Source organism: Perca flavescens, chromosome 24 (genome assembly GCF_004354835.1).
Source record: "Perca flavescens isolate YP-PL-M2 chromosome 24, PFLA_1.0, whole genome shotgun sequence".
NCBI classification, from domain to species: domain Eukaryota; kingdom Metazoa; phylum Chordata; class Actinopteri; order Perciformes; family Percidae; genus Perca; species Perca flavescens.
Window position 1 is genome coordinate 17,521,677 of NC_041354.1, and position 17,909 is coordinate 17,539,585.

General features: G+C 41.1%; 1 protein-coding gene across 6 annotated transcripts in view; it reads left to right on the forward strand.

Moving 5' to 3' along the window:
* zeb2b (zinc finger E-box binding homeobox 2b) overlaps positions 1-17,909 on the forward strand; it is a 145,143-nt gene that overhangs the window by 38,848 nt on the left and 88,386 nt on the right. For 3 of the 6 annotated variants that reach the window (XM_028571823.1, XM_028571825.1, XM_028571824.1), the window contains exons 5-6: positions 35-131; positions 14,724-14,872. In XM_028571823.1, the coding sequence (XP_028427624.1) occupies positions 14,800-14,872 (73 nt within the window). In that variant the 5' untranslated portion in view covers positions 35-131; positions 14,724-14,799. Of the gene's footprint in view, positions 1-34; positions 132-13,068; positions 13,177-14,723; positions 14,873-17,909 lie in introns of those variants that run through there. The other 3 variants (XM_028571826.1, XM_028571827.1, XM_028571828.1) reach the window with 1 other exon arrangement.

The following is a 17,909-nucleotide window of genomic DNA, read 5'->3' on the forward strand; positions in this document are numbered from 1 at the left end:
TGATTGCAGATCTTGTTTTTCTACCCAAACACAGTCTCCGGGCAGCACGTCCTACCAGCTGATGCGCGCTTCGTGTCGAGAGATCTGACTGAGTGGAAAATCTCGGTGAGCCGGACAAGGTTCCTGCACATGTAAGTCAGATCTTTGTTAATTCTATCTCTGTGTCCTGAGAGGGTGTAAACTCATATACAGAGGCAGATATTAAGAGCGTGCCGATATGCAAATGTCTGTCGAGATTAGAGCTACAACAATTATTCAAATGTTTGATTCATTATTCATCGGAGAACGCCGTCAATTATTAATTTCAGCGAGCGATAAGTCGTCTTTTTTTTTTTTTCTTCTCTTCTTCCTTCTTGTCAGAGGGAAAAGTTTTTCTCGTGGGATCTATCGAGAGTCCCCTTCAAAAAAGCATTTTTATTTGTCAAGTACAGTAAATGTGCGGGACTTGTTTTTGGTGATTAGTAGAACTACTGACCATTCCCTCGCTCTCATTAATCAGCCAATAAAGAATCTCGGCAAGTCATCGCCGAGCATTTAAAATGCATACCATGTAGCACATAATCTCTCTTTCCTGTTTTCTGTCAAATGAAGGCAAACAAGTAAAATAGAAAAAGTCTGTATTAACAGAAACCAAACAGCAAATTATTAAAAGATATCTTTTTATCCTTTCATCTTGTGAAAATAATTGTACAATTAAGTCTGTCTGCATTTGTATCAAAGGGGTCAACGCATTCTCATGAACGGGTCCGTGTGATATCGTACAAAAATGTATGCACACCCAAACGTATGATATTTTACCAAACTAGGAGACCGCCGGCTGGTCACATGACGCCGGCTGGCTACAAGCTCCATGACGCTGAGTGGGGCAGTTGCTAGCTGATAGATAGATAGATAGATAGATAGATAGATAGATAGATAGATAGATACTTTATTGATTCCCAAGGGGAAAGTCAAGGTCCCAGTAGCTTAAAGACATCACACACAACATACACATACATCATAAACATAACATAAACCACATGAATAATATGGACAATAAAAGAAAAGATACTAAATAAAAAATCCCCATGAATGTACTGAGGGATGTATAAGCATGAGAGGCCTGCAGTGACAGGGCGGAGACTGAACCTGTGAGTCAGTCTGCATGGTAAGGTGCTCTACGAGAGGGGGTGTCATGGTGGTAGTGCAAATAAATCCAATAGTGAAAGGATAAAGTCTAGAGGCCAGCATTAAATATGGACAACAAATCTGTTTGTTTAAGCCGCTACAGAGCTCCGCCACAGCTCGGTCGTATCAGCAGCAGTTAGTGGATGTGTTCAGGCTGCTGCAGAGCTCTGGGACTACGGCTACGGCGCTCCGCATGGTGCTCCGTCAGGTCAGCGGTAGCTGGTGGTTCAGCTACCCGACAATTGGTGACTTTGAGCCGGGTTCAGAGCACAGTTTAGGAAAAGATTGTGGTTTGGATTAAAACACTCCCGAGGACCACGTATTTCCTGGGTGAAAGTCTTTAGTTTTCCCCTGGGAAGCAAACTCCGCTCCACTCCTGTATGTATAAATATGAATGCAATAACACTGCAAGCCAATGGAAAACACTGATGTGATGCAGCTAAAAGTGAGTGAATAAAAGAGACAAATATAAACGTTGTTGGTAAAAAAAACATTAAATCTATATACACACATGCACATTGTGAGAGGGCAGAAATCAAAAGCACAATAAGACATATGAGGTAGAATGAAAGCTACTACTTGTGTGTCTGGTGGTACAAAAAAAAAAAAAAAAGAAGAGTATTCAGTATTTGTATTCAGTCATCTCTCCCAACGTGTTCCTTTGGAAGCCACGCAGCATCTGACCCCTCTCTGCAGGAAAACATGTTATGTTTGTCTCTTTCTTGTAAGAGTCTCCGTCGAATAAGTGGTCATTTGTAGAAGCCTCTGCACAGTTTGCGGCTAACAAGAACAACATCAAAAAATCAATACTTTTTTTTTTGGGTGTAAGCATTTGTTTCTGTCTGCAGCAATCTGGTATGCAGCAATCTTGTTCTCCTCCGCTTCCTTGTTCAACTGAGAGAGATCAGAAATGCTCAGAAAAGAGAGTTCTCTCTCTCTCTCTCTCTCTCTCTCTCTCTCTCTCTCTCCTTCTTGCTCTCGGCAAATGTAAACCTAATTCATTTTGCGTGTTTGAGGAGTTTTGAGCCTTCGCCTCTCTCGTTCTTTAATTGTCCATCAATCTCCGGAGCCGCTGCGTCGTCGAGGCTCTCTCGCGGTGGCTATCACAGAGCCAAAACCCCGCCGAGAGATATCAAGTTTTTTGATGTCACAGCCACAAACAAAGCGTCGAGATGAGACAGCAGCACGCGTTATTTTAATTAAAGAGGCAAACGTTGCTTTATTTTCAGGGCTGAAGCACAAACTGTATGCTGAGGGTTGAACACTCCAGAGGCCGGGCCGCAGCCACTTGGCAGCTGTTTGGAATTGTGGAAGGCAATTTTTCCCCCCCGAGACCCACTTTCTGCTCGCTCCAGCTTGGTTTGATTCTCTACATCAGGGGTCTTCAAGGTTTTTTAAGGCAAGGACCCCTGAGAGAGAGACTATTGTAAAATGAAGTTGCATATTGAACTTACAATACAATAATGTGTAGGGCGGCCTAAAGCCTTTATACTTAACCTTTTTAGTGCATCGAATACTAAGCTATTACTACTACTGTTAATACTATTAAAATAATAATTGTGGGCATGATTTCATGAATCATGTTTAGTGTTAAACATACATGTGGCATGTTCAATGGTGGCCTTTGTCAACATAAAATAGAGCCCCGCTTTAGAGCCCCGCTTCCTGTGCTCCGTGGAACCGATGATCGGATTCCAAAAGGTTCCAGTAAAGAAACGGGTTCAATCGGAACCGGTTCTCGCTGCCCAATCCTACCGACTCCTACAGCTAGATAGATAGATAGATAGATAGATAGATAGATAGATAGATAGATAGATACTTCATTGATCCCCAAGGGGAAAGTCAAGGTCCCAGTAGCTTAAAGACATCACACACAACATACACATACATCATAAACATAACATAAACCACATGAATAATATGGACAATAAAAGAAAAGATACTAAATAAAAAATCCCCATGAATGTACTGAGGGATGTATAAGCATGAGAGGCCTGCAGTGACAGGGCGGAGACTGACCCTGTGAGTCAGTCTGCATGGTAAGGTGCTCTACGAGAGGGGGTGTCATGGTGGTAGTGCAAATAAATCCAATAGTGAAAGGATAAAGTCTAGAGGCCAGCATTAAATATGGACAACAAATCTGTTTGTTTAAGCCGCTACAGAGCTCCGCCACAGCTCGGTCGTATCAGCAGCAGTTAGTGGATGTGTTCAGGCTGCTGCAGAGCTCTGGGACTACGGCTACGGCGCTCCGCATGGTGCTCCGTCAGGTCAGCGGTAGCCGACCGTCGGTGAACTTGCCCTCAGCGTCTTGTTTTTCTCTCTGGGCATCTCAAAACGATGCCTAGCCCTAACTACTGCAAAAAAAATTGAATAATTTAGAAAATACATTATTTTACGTCACAGATTATTTGTGCTGCGGGCAAGTCTGAGTCATCGTGATGTGGCGTTTTACCCCCCCAAAATATAAAACCTCCCCTCTTACTTCATGTCTGAGAGATGTCATTATGTCAGAGGCACGCGTGATGCAACCGCTGAGAAAAGCATCGCCGCCCAACACATGAAGATGAGGTACTGCAGTCTACGTGTTGCTGAGATTTTCTGGGGCTAACCCACACTTTAAATGATAATGGATTTTATTCTCAGTTTTTCACTTTGGGAGTTAAGGGTTTCCCATGCTGGATGGAACTCTTGTTTTGAAGTTGATTGATGAGCCTGTAAAGATATCCACTCTAGAGGGAGAAGCAGAATCATTGTTCATCTTGAAAAAATAGAGTCTGAGATGTTTGTGCAAACAATTAAGAGTGTTGGCACAAATGATCAGCTTTTGGCTCCTCCGGGCCAAAGACATCCAATGTTAGGGTCATATGTTTCACTTGTCGCCACATCAGTTTGGTGTTGCTTTGACCTTTGACCTCCTTGCTTTTGTTATGTGTAATGCGGGACAGGAGCTTAAACCTAATCTCCTGTTATAGTTCAGATCCATAGATATTACATGTTTGGATTTGGGGTGTGTGTGTGTGTGTGTGTGTGTGTGTGTGTGTGTGTGTGTGTGTGTGTGTGTGTGTGTGTGTGTGTGTGTGTGTGTGTGTGTGTGTGTGTGTGTGTGGGTGGGTGGGTGGGGTGCTTGTGTGTCATTTTGTGTGTTTTTAATGTTATCTGTTGATTGTTGGAGCAGACGAGGCAAGAACATGTTCTATATGAACAGACAATATAGTTTTATCTTATTTTGGCTGCATATAAACATCCAAATCTCTCTTTTTTTCTCAAATTCATGGCCCTTCTGTCTCTCAGCGGTGGAAGAAGTATTCCGATCATTTGCTTAAGTAAAAGTACTAATACCACACTCTAAATAAGTTAAGTTAAAGTCCTGCATTGAAAATGTGACTTAAGTAAAAGTATGTAAGTATCATCCAACTAACTAAGTGCTCTTTTAGCATTAGTATAATCAACTTTTATTGTAGAGGGCCAAACTCTCCCCCCATTGTAGAAAGAGTAAAGGATCCAACCAGTTGTGTGTTTAATGGTCTCATCATCTCAGCTGGACTTGTAGTCGTTATATTGTCGGCTAGTTTACTTTAGAATCAAACATCAGATTTTATAAACTACATGTGTTCTGTGTGCAGGAATCCTAATGTGTAAAGTAACTAGTACCTAAAGCTGTCAGGTGAATGTAGTGGAGTAACTAAAGCAACTAGTAACTAAAGCTGTCAGGTAAATGTAGTGGAGTAACTAAAGTGCTAGTAACTATAGCTGTAACAGATGAATGTAGTGCAGTAACTAAAGTAACTAGTAACTAAAGCTGTAACAGATTAATGTAGTGCAGTAACTAAAGTAACTAGTAACTAAAGCTGTAACAGATGAATGTAGTGGAGTAACTAAAGTAACTAGTAACTAAAGCTGTAACAGATGAATGTAGTGGAGTAAAAAGTACAATATTTCTCTCTGAAATGTAGTAGAGTAGAAGTAGAAAGTGGCATGAAAAGAAAAGACTCAAGTAAAGTACAAGTACCTCAACATTTGGACTCAGGTACAGTACTGGAGTAAATGTACTTAGTTACATTCCAAGATCAATGTGTAAAGAGATAATTTGGCGCTGATGTTGGCTTTATGAAATTCCTCAAATCTCTTTTGAAAACAAACCCTAACTTAGGGTGTGTTGTACGAATTGTTTCGGTGCTTGAAATGAGTTTACCAAAGTCTTAGTTTAAATATGATTCAAATAGTAAATCAAAAATCAAAAAAATAAAGTCGTCTGAGCACAAATGATCGATACAATAGCACTTTATTGTCAGTTCAAACCGAAATGTATTTGGCGTTACCGAGCATCGCCCCTCAAAAGAAGGAATAAAAAAGAAAAATACACACACAACTAGACAGCAATGACACATATACAGTCCATAAATGAAGACATATCAACAGCCATGGCCAACGAAACATATTTTGTGACATCCTCGGATCCCGATCTTAATCGGCAGCGAACTGATTTGGGTTTTGATAGACTGATGTATAAAAGAGTTCTTAAGCCTGTTGTATCTAAACGAAGGGACTCTGTTAGACAGAAGTTGGTATCCATAAATTCAAAAATGCATGGAGTCAGATGAATACCCAGTTGAAAAAAAAAAGAGGTTGCTCTTCGATGATGGAGTGCTAAACCCTAAAATCCAACAGGTGTGTTCCAAACAGTGAAGAAAAGGTAGCATGTCTCAGGATCCCAAGTTAAGGAGGACCAAAAAAACACCGTCAACGCACGCATTTAACCCTCGTACTGTCTTCACCGTCGTCCACCAACTTGTCATTCTGGGTCAAAATTGAAAAATGCGTTGTTTTTTTGTCTTTTTTTTTTTTTTACTTTTTTGACGCTTTTTTCAACGATTTTGTCCCACGGTCGATAAACCTAATAAAATTACATTATACCTAATTTTTGAGTTTGAAAAAAAGCAGACATTATTAATTATTTGACTAATAGAATAGTTAAGATCAGAGGATGTTGAGTGAATCACAGACTGGTTTATGTCAAAGTTTATTCAGGACGCTGTTTGGAAACCATTTAAACATGTTTTTTTTATTTTTCAAAAGCCATGAAATTAAATTCAGTGGAAGTTATCATTAATCTTACCTGTGAAGAACATGGATGTATATGATGTATGGGTTCCATACAACGTACATGCATGCATCCAAGTTATTTTGGGGCAATTTGGTTGTTAAGAAACCCATATTTCTGATTTCTTTTCTTAGCGGGGTGCTGAAGCCCCCTAAACTTGATCCCGGCACCCCTAAAAAATAAATGTAAAAATAAAATAAGTCTGTGTTAATCTATTGTGAGCTAAGGAGTTCTGCTCTGGGACTATCGCAGATCTAGACGCCTAGATCATTCAGGAAAACAATTCAGAGCCGTTTTCAGAAAATAGGGCTTGTCAGCCATTTGTCAAAATTGCATAAATGCTTATTTTTCAAAAGTTATTGATACAGCATTTTGAAAACTGTCTGCTTATCCATAGATACATATGTGATTTCATTTGTAATACCACCTTTACCTTGTAGTAAAGGCCCTGTGGCTCAGTTACATAATTCAGTGTTTCCCCATTCCATGATGCTCCAAAAAAAGATGTTAAAATGCCAATTAGCACGGTAGAATAATATCAAATAATATTAAAAGGGTGCCAGGCACCGTTAAAGCTCTGACCCTGGAATCGCCCCTATTGGAAACATCTTGTTTGTTTTTTGACATCTCATAATTAATTTAAGTTGCTGTTATTTGTAAGAGATATAGGGACTTGTTTTAAGACAATCATCTTGAAAATGCTGTTATTTGTCAAAGATGCATTGTGTTTGAAGATTATATCAGTCCTTCCAGAAAAATGCGCAGTTTTTTTGTGATTGTTGCGGGCAAAAATCCTTGATTATGCGGCACGTTTTCTTAAAAAATGCGATGAAATATGCAGGATATTTATGCAATTTTATGTGATAAATTGCGGGAACTTGCAAAAACTGTGGTTTGATGAAAAAGAGAAAAAAATTGATTCCCCTTTATTTCAAAAAATAGTTTACAGATATTCAGTCATCGCAATACGTAAACAAATAAGATACAAAAATATATATAAATAATATAATATGAAATTACAAATAAAAGTAATAGTCTAAACAGAGGGAAATAAAAGATACAAAAGAGACAAACTTTCAAAAATCGTTAATAATATAGACAGCAGGAGTAGTTAAACATCAGATATTAAGATAGCTTTCTTATTGGATACCAACTTAAGAGATTCAATGATGTTCATGTCGCGTAATTGCGTCACTTCATAACGTTCCCATGGCAACAGGGGAAAATGGCTGCTCTTGTGTGAAGTAAACACAACATTTTTCAACTTCCTGCTAAGATATATTATGTGACTTTTTTGCAAAGTAAATGCGGGGATTATGAAATCACACAAGCCCCGCATATTTTGCGCGGAAATCGGCAATTTATGCGGCGTATTTCAAAAAATACGCCCCCCGCATAAATATGCGGACTTTGGCTGATTATGCATTGAATTATGCGATCGCATAATCGCGTTTTTCAGGAGGGACTGTTATATCTGATTTCAAGAAATCTTACAAAGTGAATTTTCACTTTTATGTTTCTATATATATATTTTTTGTTTACTTATTACAAGCAAAAAACACCTGAATTCATTGGGTTTTTATTTATTTTTTATTTATTTTGAAGTGGCCTTTTTTTCCCAGTGTGAATATTCTTCATATTGTAACAGATTTGTTGAACTGCTGTTTTGTTTGTTTTTGTTTTTCGAGAGAGAGAGCGAGCAGTACTGGGCATAGATTCATCTCTGGATACACCACAATGTCATGCGACTCTCCCCGATCTAAATTAGGCCTGGTGGCTGAAGTTGTTGAATGCACAACATGCACATACATGTGTTTAGGTCTCAAGGCGTGTTCTGCCGTGGCATCTCTTTCTCTCTCTCCCTGTCTCTCCCTGTCTCTCTATCTCTCACTGTCTCTCTCTCTCTCTCTCTCTCTCTCTCTCTCTCTGTCTCTCTCTCTCTCTCTCTCTCTCACTGTCTTTGTCTCTCTCTGTCTGTTTCTCCCTGTCTCTCTTTCTGTCTCTCCCTGTCTCTCTCTGTCTTTTTCTCCCTGTCTCTCTGTCTGTCTCTCCCTCTGTCTCTCTGTCTCTCTCTCACTGTCTTTGTCTCTCTGTCTCTCTCTGTCTGTTTCTCCCTGTCTCTCTTTCTGTCTCTCCCTGTCTCTCTCTGTCTCTCTCCCTGATCTCTGTCTGTCTCTCTCCCTGTCTCTCTGTCTGTCTCTCCCTGTCTCTCTTCTTGTCTCTCTGTCTGTCTCTCTCTCTTTGTCTCTCTCTCTCTTTCTGTCTCTCCCTATCTCTCTCTCTCTCTCCCTCTCTCTCTCCCTGTCTCTCTCTGTCTCTCACTGTCTCTCACTGTCTCTCTCTGTCTCTCTCTCTCTCTTGTCTTACTGTACTGTACACCAGCAAGGGCTGCAAACACAAGATACGATATAAAAAACAGCATTTATTCTACCAAACGAGACCAGGATGTGTTGGACACCATCTTGCCACTTGGATGACTGTATTACTGGGCCGATGCGCTCTCTTTTTTTTTTTAAATTAAATATCAGGCGCGAGACGGTCAGCGACGTTGACTGCCGACCTGATTTCAGCGGAGGATCTTATTTCACTCTGTAATGAAACCCGCTGCAAGTCCAGGTTTCACTGTCCAGCTGAGCGTTTCTCATGTCTTAACGTGATCACAGGTCTGTTTTAGTGAGCGTCACACTTATACTGTACATGTATATACGTATGAAAGGAAATGTGAAGGTAACAATCAAAAATGTGTACCTGTAGATGGTCAAATTTGACAAATCCACCCACGGGAATTTGACATCAACCTGCAAAAAAGCCTTTAACCCTCTGAGGACAAAAGACGCATCTGCGAGTCCAAGAGATGTTTGACAGCAGTCCTACTCAGAAAGCAATATTACAAAATGTATATACTATTTTAAGTCATACAGAATGCTACTTTTGTGAACCCAAAACTTTTGTGAACTCATTTCAAGCACCAAAACAACTGAGTGTAGGTATGTTTTCACAAGAGATTTGAGAAATTTCAAAAAGCATGTTGCAAATTATCTCTTTATACATTGCTCTGGAAAAAAATTTGGGCCCCACTATACATAAAGCTGAGTTTGTTCTGAACATTTTGATATGAAACACATTGGTATCTGTTACATGCAAATACCCTTAAAATGAAATTTTAAGAAGAAATGTCCTTAGACCTCAGAGGGTTAAGTACAAGGCTATAGTCACGCTGCAGTGACCTCTGACCTTACATGTGGTTACTTGATGCAGATCTTGAATGTAAAGCCCCGTGCATGAAGAAGAATATGATCCGCTGGCGCTGAGTGACTCAGCTGGGGAAAATAGTTCTATTATTCTGAGATCCAGCGAAGCTAAAATGGTGATCTTTGTTTGCTGCGTTGCTCCCGTTGCATACACTTTTGAAGGCTGGTGAGACATAATAGCAGCTGGCAAAGTCCACACAATATATCAGCGAGTGTATTTCTGTAACTTCTCTATAGTATGTGCAAACACAAGCCGTAATTACACCGACAGATTCTCTAAATACTACGAAACATTCCTGCAGTACAACCCACTGCACCGCTGTGTTTGCAGTCAATCTGTTTTTTACTGTGTCAAAAAAACTAAACATGGCCCACACACACACACACACACATACACACACACACACACACACTCTGAGGCAGAGAGGGAGAGAGAAAATTAAGATTATAATCTTGGTAATCAGTAGTCATGCCTGAGGCAGACAGCTGCAGAACTGCACAGCTCCAATTTAGGTGTTGGACATTAAAAACCATTAAACCCAAGTAAATTTCCACTTATTGATTTTTTTTTTTTTTTTCTGGGGCAACATTTCAACTTCACAAAAATATGCCGGGGCAGATAGTGTGCTGCAAAAAAAGCTTCAAATCTTTATTCAGAGAAATAAATAAAAAATAAAAAACACATACAAACACAGAGGAGAGAATAACATGCAGTGAGCAATCCAATAAAAAAAACCAACAACCCACAATTCATTACAAATGATTTCAATCATTACAAATCTGTCAGCCTGTTTTAAGTTGACAGTGAACCAATTTCTCCCAAACATTACAAACAAATTGCCCTAATAATTAATTCACTCACACAGTGCATCAACATGTTGCACTTTTAATGTGAAATTGACAGAGTCAATTTAAAAAAAAAAAAAAAAACTGTCAAAAATTATGAATCCCCTCCTCCCCCCTCATTTATATCAATATATTCATATTAAGCACAAGGTCCCCCTATAGGTCACACACTGACTGTAATCCGTTTTCACGGTGAATATGTGGAGCCCCACGAAGGAGAGCCTGTGTGCGTAAAAAAAAGAATTAAAAAATAAGGCAAGAGGTGCCACTCCAAACTCGCTTGGATGAATGGGACACAGAGCTGGAGCTACGGTTCAAATGGGTGAGTGTGTGTGGGAGAGAGAGAGTGTGTGTGGGAGAGAGAGAGAGTGTGTGTGGGGGAGAGAGAGTGAGACACAGGGAGGGAGAGAGAGAGAGAGAGTGGCGGACTGCTTCGTTTACATGCAAGCACTGTGGCAGGAAATTACGCGTGGCAATAATTCACCCAAGACTGGATCCACTTTTGACCCGAGGTAAAACAGGAGCGTCTGACCTCCCTCCTCTTTGATTTTTTTTGAGAAGAAGAAGAAGAGAAAAAAAAAGACCACAATACATGATGGAAATGATTCATATACTAAAGAGAGAAAAAAAAGTAAACTTACCAAAAAACTAAAAAACTCCATTTGGCATTCAAGTCCTCTTCTATGATGATAATTATAATGATTATACTAAAAAATACAAATGATTAGTACTGTTAATGGTATGATAATAATACATAAAAAACACAAGTGGTGTTCCACAAAACATAAAAAAAATCAAACTGTTTCTATACAAATTCCTACCAGAAAGCTACCTATGATTCTGTTGGTCTGAAATGTCTTTTAGCTGCATCTGATTGTTTGTTTTTTTCTTTTTTTTTGGGGGGTGGGCAACAACCAGTTCAGCCCCTTGATTGATGATTTAATTAGCCATACAGTGGCAAACTGCAGGAGGACAGACAGGACACAAAATAATGCTTTATTTACATAACCAATCACAGAGCTGCAAAGGTGGAGCTTCCATCTCTCTCTCTCTCTCTTTCTCTTTCTCTCTCTCCCCCCCCTCTCTCTCTCTCTCTCCCCCCTCCTCTCTCTCTCTCTCTCTCTATCTCTCCCTCTCTGGCAAGTCAGACATGGCTGAGCTGGTTGACTTCTTTAATAAATGCGAGATTCATCCTGTTAAAGTGGAGTCCAGGATGGGAAAAAAAGGATCCCTGTAATAATCCTGGACTACCCCCGGTGATAGTCCTCTAATATTCCTGCAGGGACTCGCAGTGCGGCTGCTGCTCTCTGTAGTAACTTTACCGTCACTTTATTGTACTTTATGGTATTTCCCCCCCCAGCTCCTTTAGTGGCCTATCTTTGGAATATTCCTACAGAGGCAGAGGCTGCAGTCACCCCTGTCACTGCTGGGTTACACACTTTGTGCAAGCTGTCTGATCTCCCACATTCACTTTGGTTCATTTTCGTTAGTGGGGCTGCAATTAGAGAGTGGACTAAGAAACAGATGCAAAGAATAATTAATACAATTTTATCTCCCCCTTACAAAGTGTGACTGTATGTGGAGTTAACATGCAGACAAAGGCAGTGATGTACCTGAGGCAGGTACATAAAACAGTGATTTACTCTCATGCTACAAAAAAACTAAAAGTCCATCTAAAGTGATTTCTTTTTTCTTTTTTTCTTACCTTTGCAATGTTAATTCCCCCACAAAAGCAGAGGACACAAATTCTGCCAATTCTGTTTTCCAAAAGCTTTTTTTTCTTCATTCCCCCAATAATTTCCTTTAAAAAAAAACGATTACAGCACATCTAACTCTTGACATGAACTAAATGATGCCCAATATCATAAAAGGTCCGTGTGTAATGGAACCGACACACCACTGATTTCCAAGCAAAGACAACAACAACAAGGTTTGAACTAAATGATTATGTCCATAACGGATATTTTTTGCAGCGTAGATAAAAAGCCGAGCATCCCCAAACCTTTTGCAGTCGCAGCCAATTACAATAATGAAGAAAATGTGGAATAGCCTCCCCGTCCTGCCGTATAGCAACCCTGCCATTTCTGCAAATTAAACGGAGTGGAAATAGAAATATATATATATATATATATATATATATATATATATATTTTCTCAATAAAAATCCTTACATGATTGCGGGCCGGCGTGGACGCGCTCCAAGTTTCTCCCCCTTTTCTACACTAACACACACACACATATTCACATGGAGAAAGAGAGAGGGAAAAACACCCTGTCGCCTGTTCTTTGCTCCGCGTCGAAGCCCGACATAGTTGGTTTCACTCAAAAAGAGATGGAGAGAGAGGGAAAGCAAAGAGGAGCGAGAAGGGGGGGGAGAAAGGAGAGAGAGGGAGGGAGAGAGAGAGGAAAAAAAACTTCACGTTCAACCCAGAAGATGCTCACGTTTGGCTCTCCTCAATTATCCCCTCCCGTGAAGATAGGTGGCGTGCGTTTCAGGGGGCTTCTTCCTCTGTGTTGCACGGCGAAGAAAAGGAGGTGGAAAGAAAAAAAAATGTCATTAGAAGAGGCGTAACACGTCAGTCCCTACCCAGGTTTGTTTCCTGGAGTGGGTGTAAGACATCAGTTGTAAACCTGCCCTAGCAGGAATAGCGGTCCCTCCCTCCCTCCCAAACTATTTCTAAGGCTTTATTTCTAAGGCTTTATTATCACCGGTGGAAAAGGATCCGCTCACCGACAACGCGCTGCAGTATCATCCCTCCTTGCGACTCCTATATCCAGCAAGACACCTTCTTTAAAAACAAAAAACGCAAGGTATGTTGCCTCCTCACTTTGGGTATTTTTTTCTTTTTATTATTTCTGGCGTTTTTCGGCGAAAATGTTGGACAATAAACTTCCGCGCGCTCCGCGTCAGAGTTGGAGCTTAACTTTGCCTTTACCTGCGCAGGTGGAATTAGGTGCGTTTGTTTTGAGCTTTTTTTCAGCTTTTTTTCCCCTCTTTAATTTATAATTTTTTACCTCCGCGATGCAGCGGCGTCCTGTGGGTTCTTGACAGCCGGGGAAAACGTGCCTTTTTGCGGGGAGTTTGGCGCTGCACAACACCGAAAAAAAGGACGATATGCATCCCGGTTTTTCCTTCTTTAGTCTCTTCAGCTTGTATATATATATAGCTATATCATGTAGCTAAACGCCCAAGTTACCTAAACAAACCAAAACCTTCTTGTCAATTTTCACTTAATGCTAATAACGGTATTTGCGCTGATAAATGGGCTGGCGATCCGAACATCCCACACACACACATACACAGGCGTTTTGAACCTTATCGCTTTTGTTTATGCGCCATTTGTGCCTTTTAAGATTTTATTTGTTTCCCCCTTACAGTCCGGAGTCATTTGGCACATTTGAACAATTATTCCCCACCTGTTATTTATTAACTTAATTCGGATTGACTTTATTAAAAAAAAAAAAAAAGAAAGAAGCTGGAAGTGCAATTGTGTCAGGCGAAACCCAAGTCTTTATTGAAGTTGTGTGACTTTGAATGAGAGCACAGCAGCGGAGGCTTTATTCCAAAAGCTGTTCGAGGCTCGACAGTCTCGCTTGTTTGCCGTCCATAACGTGTAAGCTCCGGATTTGACCCTAAAAAAAAAAAAAAAATATATATATATATATATATATATATATATATATATATATATATATATATATATATATATATATATATAGAAATGTGATTTAGGCTATTAACCTGTTTCGACCTTTTCGTTTTTCAAAGCCCGGACTGAATACGCCGCACACAGAAACGCGAACAAATCCTGCAAGTGGATATTTGAATGGAAATAGACCAAGTAGGCTTGAAAAGATGGATTTTCTTAAAAAGTGACGCAAAATACAAACCCGGCTTGTGAAACTTTTCTGAATGAAATAGCCTCATAATGGATGATTTCGCGTCAGTCTTCACTGGCAAAAAAAAGAAGAAGAAGGAGGAATTGTGGTTTTTCGCCTAATAAGATAAATTACAATTCCGTTCCCCCTGCTGCCGTTCGCTTTGCTCTTTAATGTCTGAAAATCCAAATTAGATGGACGTGGATGCCCTCGTCGCTGCTTCTCATACTTTCACCCATGCACGGCTCTTTTTTTTCTTTTTTCTTTTTCTGTTTTACAATCTGTCCCTCCATCCAAGTTCCATTTGCTGTTTCTTGTCACGCGTACGGCACAAGTGGATCTCCTCGCTAATACCCACATTGTTGGTGTTGCTGTGTGTGTGTGTGTGTGTGTGTGTGTGTGTGTGTGTGTGTGTGTGTGTGTGTGTGTGTGTGTGTGTGTGTGCGCGCGTCTGTGTGCGTGTGTGTGTTTCCCGTCAGATATCAAGCTGAAATCAAGGAATCGAGTCCATGCGAGCTGCCATCTGATCCCCCCCACACACACATACACTTATCAATGAAGCAAGAGATCATGGCGGATGGCCCCAGGTGTAAGAGGCGAAAACAAGCCAACCCGAGACGGAAAAACGGTAAGAAAATCACGGGAGAGGGAGACAAACCAAGCAGTCGGTCTGGGGGTGGAGGATGTGGGGGGGCGATATCTTTGGATGTACGCCTGGGTTTGAAGGCTTCCACTGCGGTTCTGGGTGTGTGTGTGAAGGTCCGCCGCGGCTGGTGCGCATTTCTGCCTTTTGGACCCTTTTTACGCCGGGATAAAGTGGACCGCTATCTGGGGGACAAACTGTGCGTAAATGCGTCGAGCATTTTGGAATCTTAAAAAAAGAGTTCTAATAGCGGTTTTAAAATGTGTGTTGTCGGGGGGGGTATTTTAGTGAAGGGTTTGCGAAGAGGTTAGTTGTGAACTTGTGGATGTTTTTGAAAGTTGGAAGCGTAGCCGTGCCGGCTGGTTTCTTGCCGGGACAAAATCCGCCATGGGGTGGGGGGGAGGACTGAGTGCATGTGGAACGGTCACTCAGACCCTTGCTGGCCGGAGCGGGCTCATGCTGCTCGGTGTACAAAAGTCCAATCTTGTGACTATGAGTTTTGATTTTGATTTTTATCCGTGCGTTAGCCGTGCTGTTTTTCTCTCATATCTATACAGGCCTGTACATCACCTCCATAAGACACATTTTCAAGTGATTTACCCCCCCCCCGCCCACATTGTCGCTGTTTTCCGGGACAAGCTGAGTGGGTGAAATAATTCACAGGGAAGGCATTCTGTTGTTGCTTTAGTTTTGAAAAAAACCTGTGCGTTTTTTGCTTGGCAAAGTTTATAGGCAGTGGAGGCATCATATAGGCTTCATATATAAAGGATGACATGTCCAATAAATGGTGGACATTAATTGGGTCTGGACTTGAGTGCTGGAGGTGGAGATTTGTAGGGTTCTCTCTCCATTTGACTGCACTGTTTCCCACAAGAAAGAGGCAAATCTGCAGTGACATTTCCTGGCCCCGTTATTCCTGATTATTGCATATAACACAGGCGAACTGAAGCTCTGTGTGTGTGCGCGTGCGTGCGTGCGCGCGCGTGCGTGTGTGTGCAGTGATTCAGCTGCTCAGACTATAGGCTTTCATTTGCTTACTTCACAACATTTTTTTTAATTTATTTTTTTTACTCTCTGCCCCCACAGGTTATTTATCTAGATCAGATTTCATTTATTGATTGCATACAATCAATAGCAGACAAGCATTTTGTTCCACACTAAATAGAACGGGAGCAAAGCAGTGGAGCTAGAGCATACATTTTTTTGCTCCAATACATATATACATATATATGTACATTTGCAGTATTCATACTTAAAGGGGAAAATACAATAATAAGACACATTTAGAGATATGACAGCCTGTTTAGCTGTGGCCACCTGTTTTGTAATGTGGTTTGGTGGGGGGGCGGGGGGCTGAGTGGGAGAAAACCTGTCTTGGCTTTTATGTACCAAACGGCAGCATTTGGTAAAATAATATTAGCAAAGCAAATATAATTTTCACACCTTTTAAAACCTGACAAGAGACGGCGAGCTTCGGCAGTGTGCGAGGAATATTTTTATCTCCCTATACAAATGTCTCACCCGGTTATAATGTGCATCATTTAAAAGAGATATGATTATTCTATTTTTTTTTTTTAATTGTGTAATGTGAGTCCCCCCTCTTTCTTTTTCTTTCATAACAACTAGCTCTGTCTGATGACCCCCCTACTTCCCTCCTCTCCTCACCCACCCCCCACCCCCCACTCCCCTACCCCCCATCCTCCCCCCTGGGAATGCAGAGGCTTATTGAGGCTTGGCCACTCTCTCTCTCTCTCTCTCTCTCTGCCTGTCTCTCTGTCCTCTTCCTGCCTGGCTCTGTGGAGGGATGGCAGGGCAGGGGCGAAAGTGAGCGTCGGCCGGCCGGCAATACGGACCATCATTCCTCCAGCAGGAACTAACAAAAAAAACGCCTCCAATGCACCAAAAAATGCAGCGCACGCAGACCCAGTTTATCAAAAAATTTGAGCCAGATGGAGGGCGGATGCAACCAGACTCCCTCATCCTTCCCTTAACCAACAAATCAGATGAATATACACAAATGTGAAAATCTGTACAATTACAGCTTAATTTCCTCGATTGGCTCTTCTGTGTGTGTGTGTGTGTGTGTGTGTGTGTGTGTGTAAGCCAGCATGTTTTGATATAAATTATAATTTGCGTGCCACCTGTAATTATTTCTCTTTAAAAACAGAAGAAATTGTTTCACATGTAGTTTTTATATTTTAATTAAGCAATTGTGTCTCAGTGTTGCTATATTTTGGTATCTGATATAATTGTTAATTTGATGCATCCTCACAGATAGAATAACTGGAATTGTTTGGATAATTTCTCTCTTTTTTTTTTCCAAAATGGAAGGAGCACTTTCAGCATTTGTGCCAATTAGTATTAATGAGGCGTTTGCTCACTAAGTTGTCGAACCAATGACATTCTCATCCAGATGACTGTTGGCCTTCAGGGTTGGAGGTGCTACAGTAGCTTTGGCTCACTCAGTGCCCAGCCTGTCGCGTGGTATTCAAACCACAGTTCATGACTTATCCCCCCCCTCCCCTCCCGATCCCAACCTCCTGCACGCCGCCGCTGTGAAGCCTCTGTCTTCCAGCTGATAGACTCTGATATGAGCGACAAAAAAATTCAAAAGCAACAAAAACCTGAGAAATAACATGTGTTATCGTCCCCATTCCCCCGCTGTCAAAGCCCGCTATAAAACCCCTTCTCCTCTCCTGGTGTGAAACTGGATCTCGGCAGCGTGAAGTGTTTGAGAGTTTGGCCCTCGCCAGGTGTTGGCTTGTCACATCCAGCTGTGAGTGCCTAACAGAAAAAAAAAGCACTCGCACACCTGTCCTTTATTTTCGTATTGCTCAACCAGCACACGCATCGAAAACATGCCCTTTTTAGAAGGGGGGGGATGTTTTGTAATCATGTTGTTTTCTGATTGGGATGTTACGCAGACTCTTTGCATCAAACTGTGGCGGCTTTTGTCTGACAAAAGAAATAGATGAAAGAAGGAAATACAGATGTTTGGTTCAAATGTTGGATTCACAGCAGT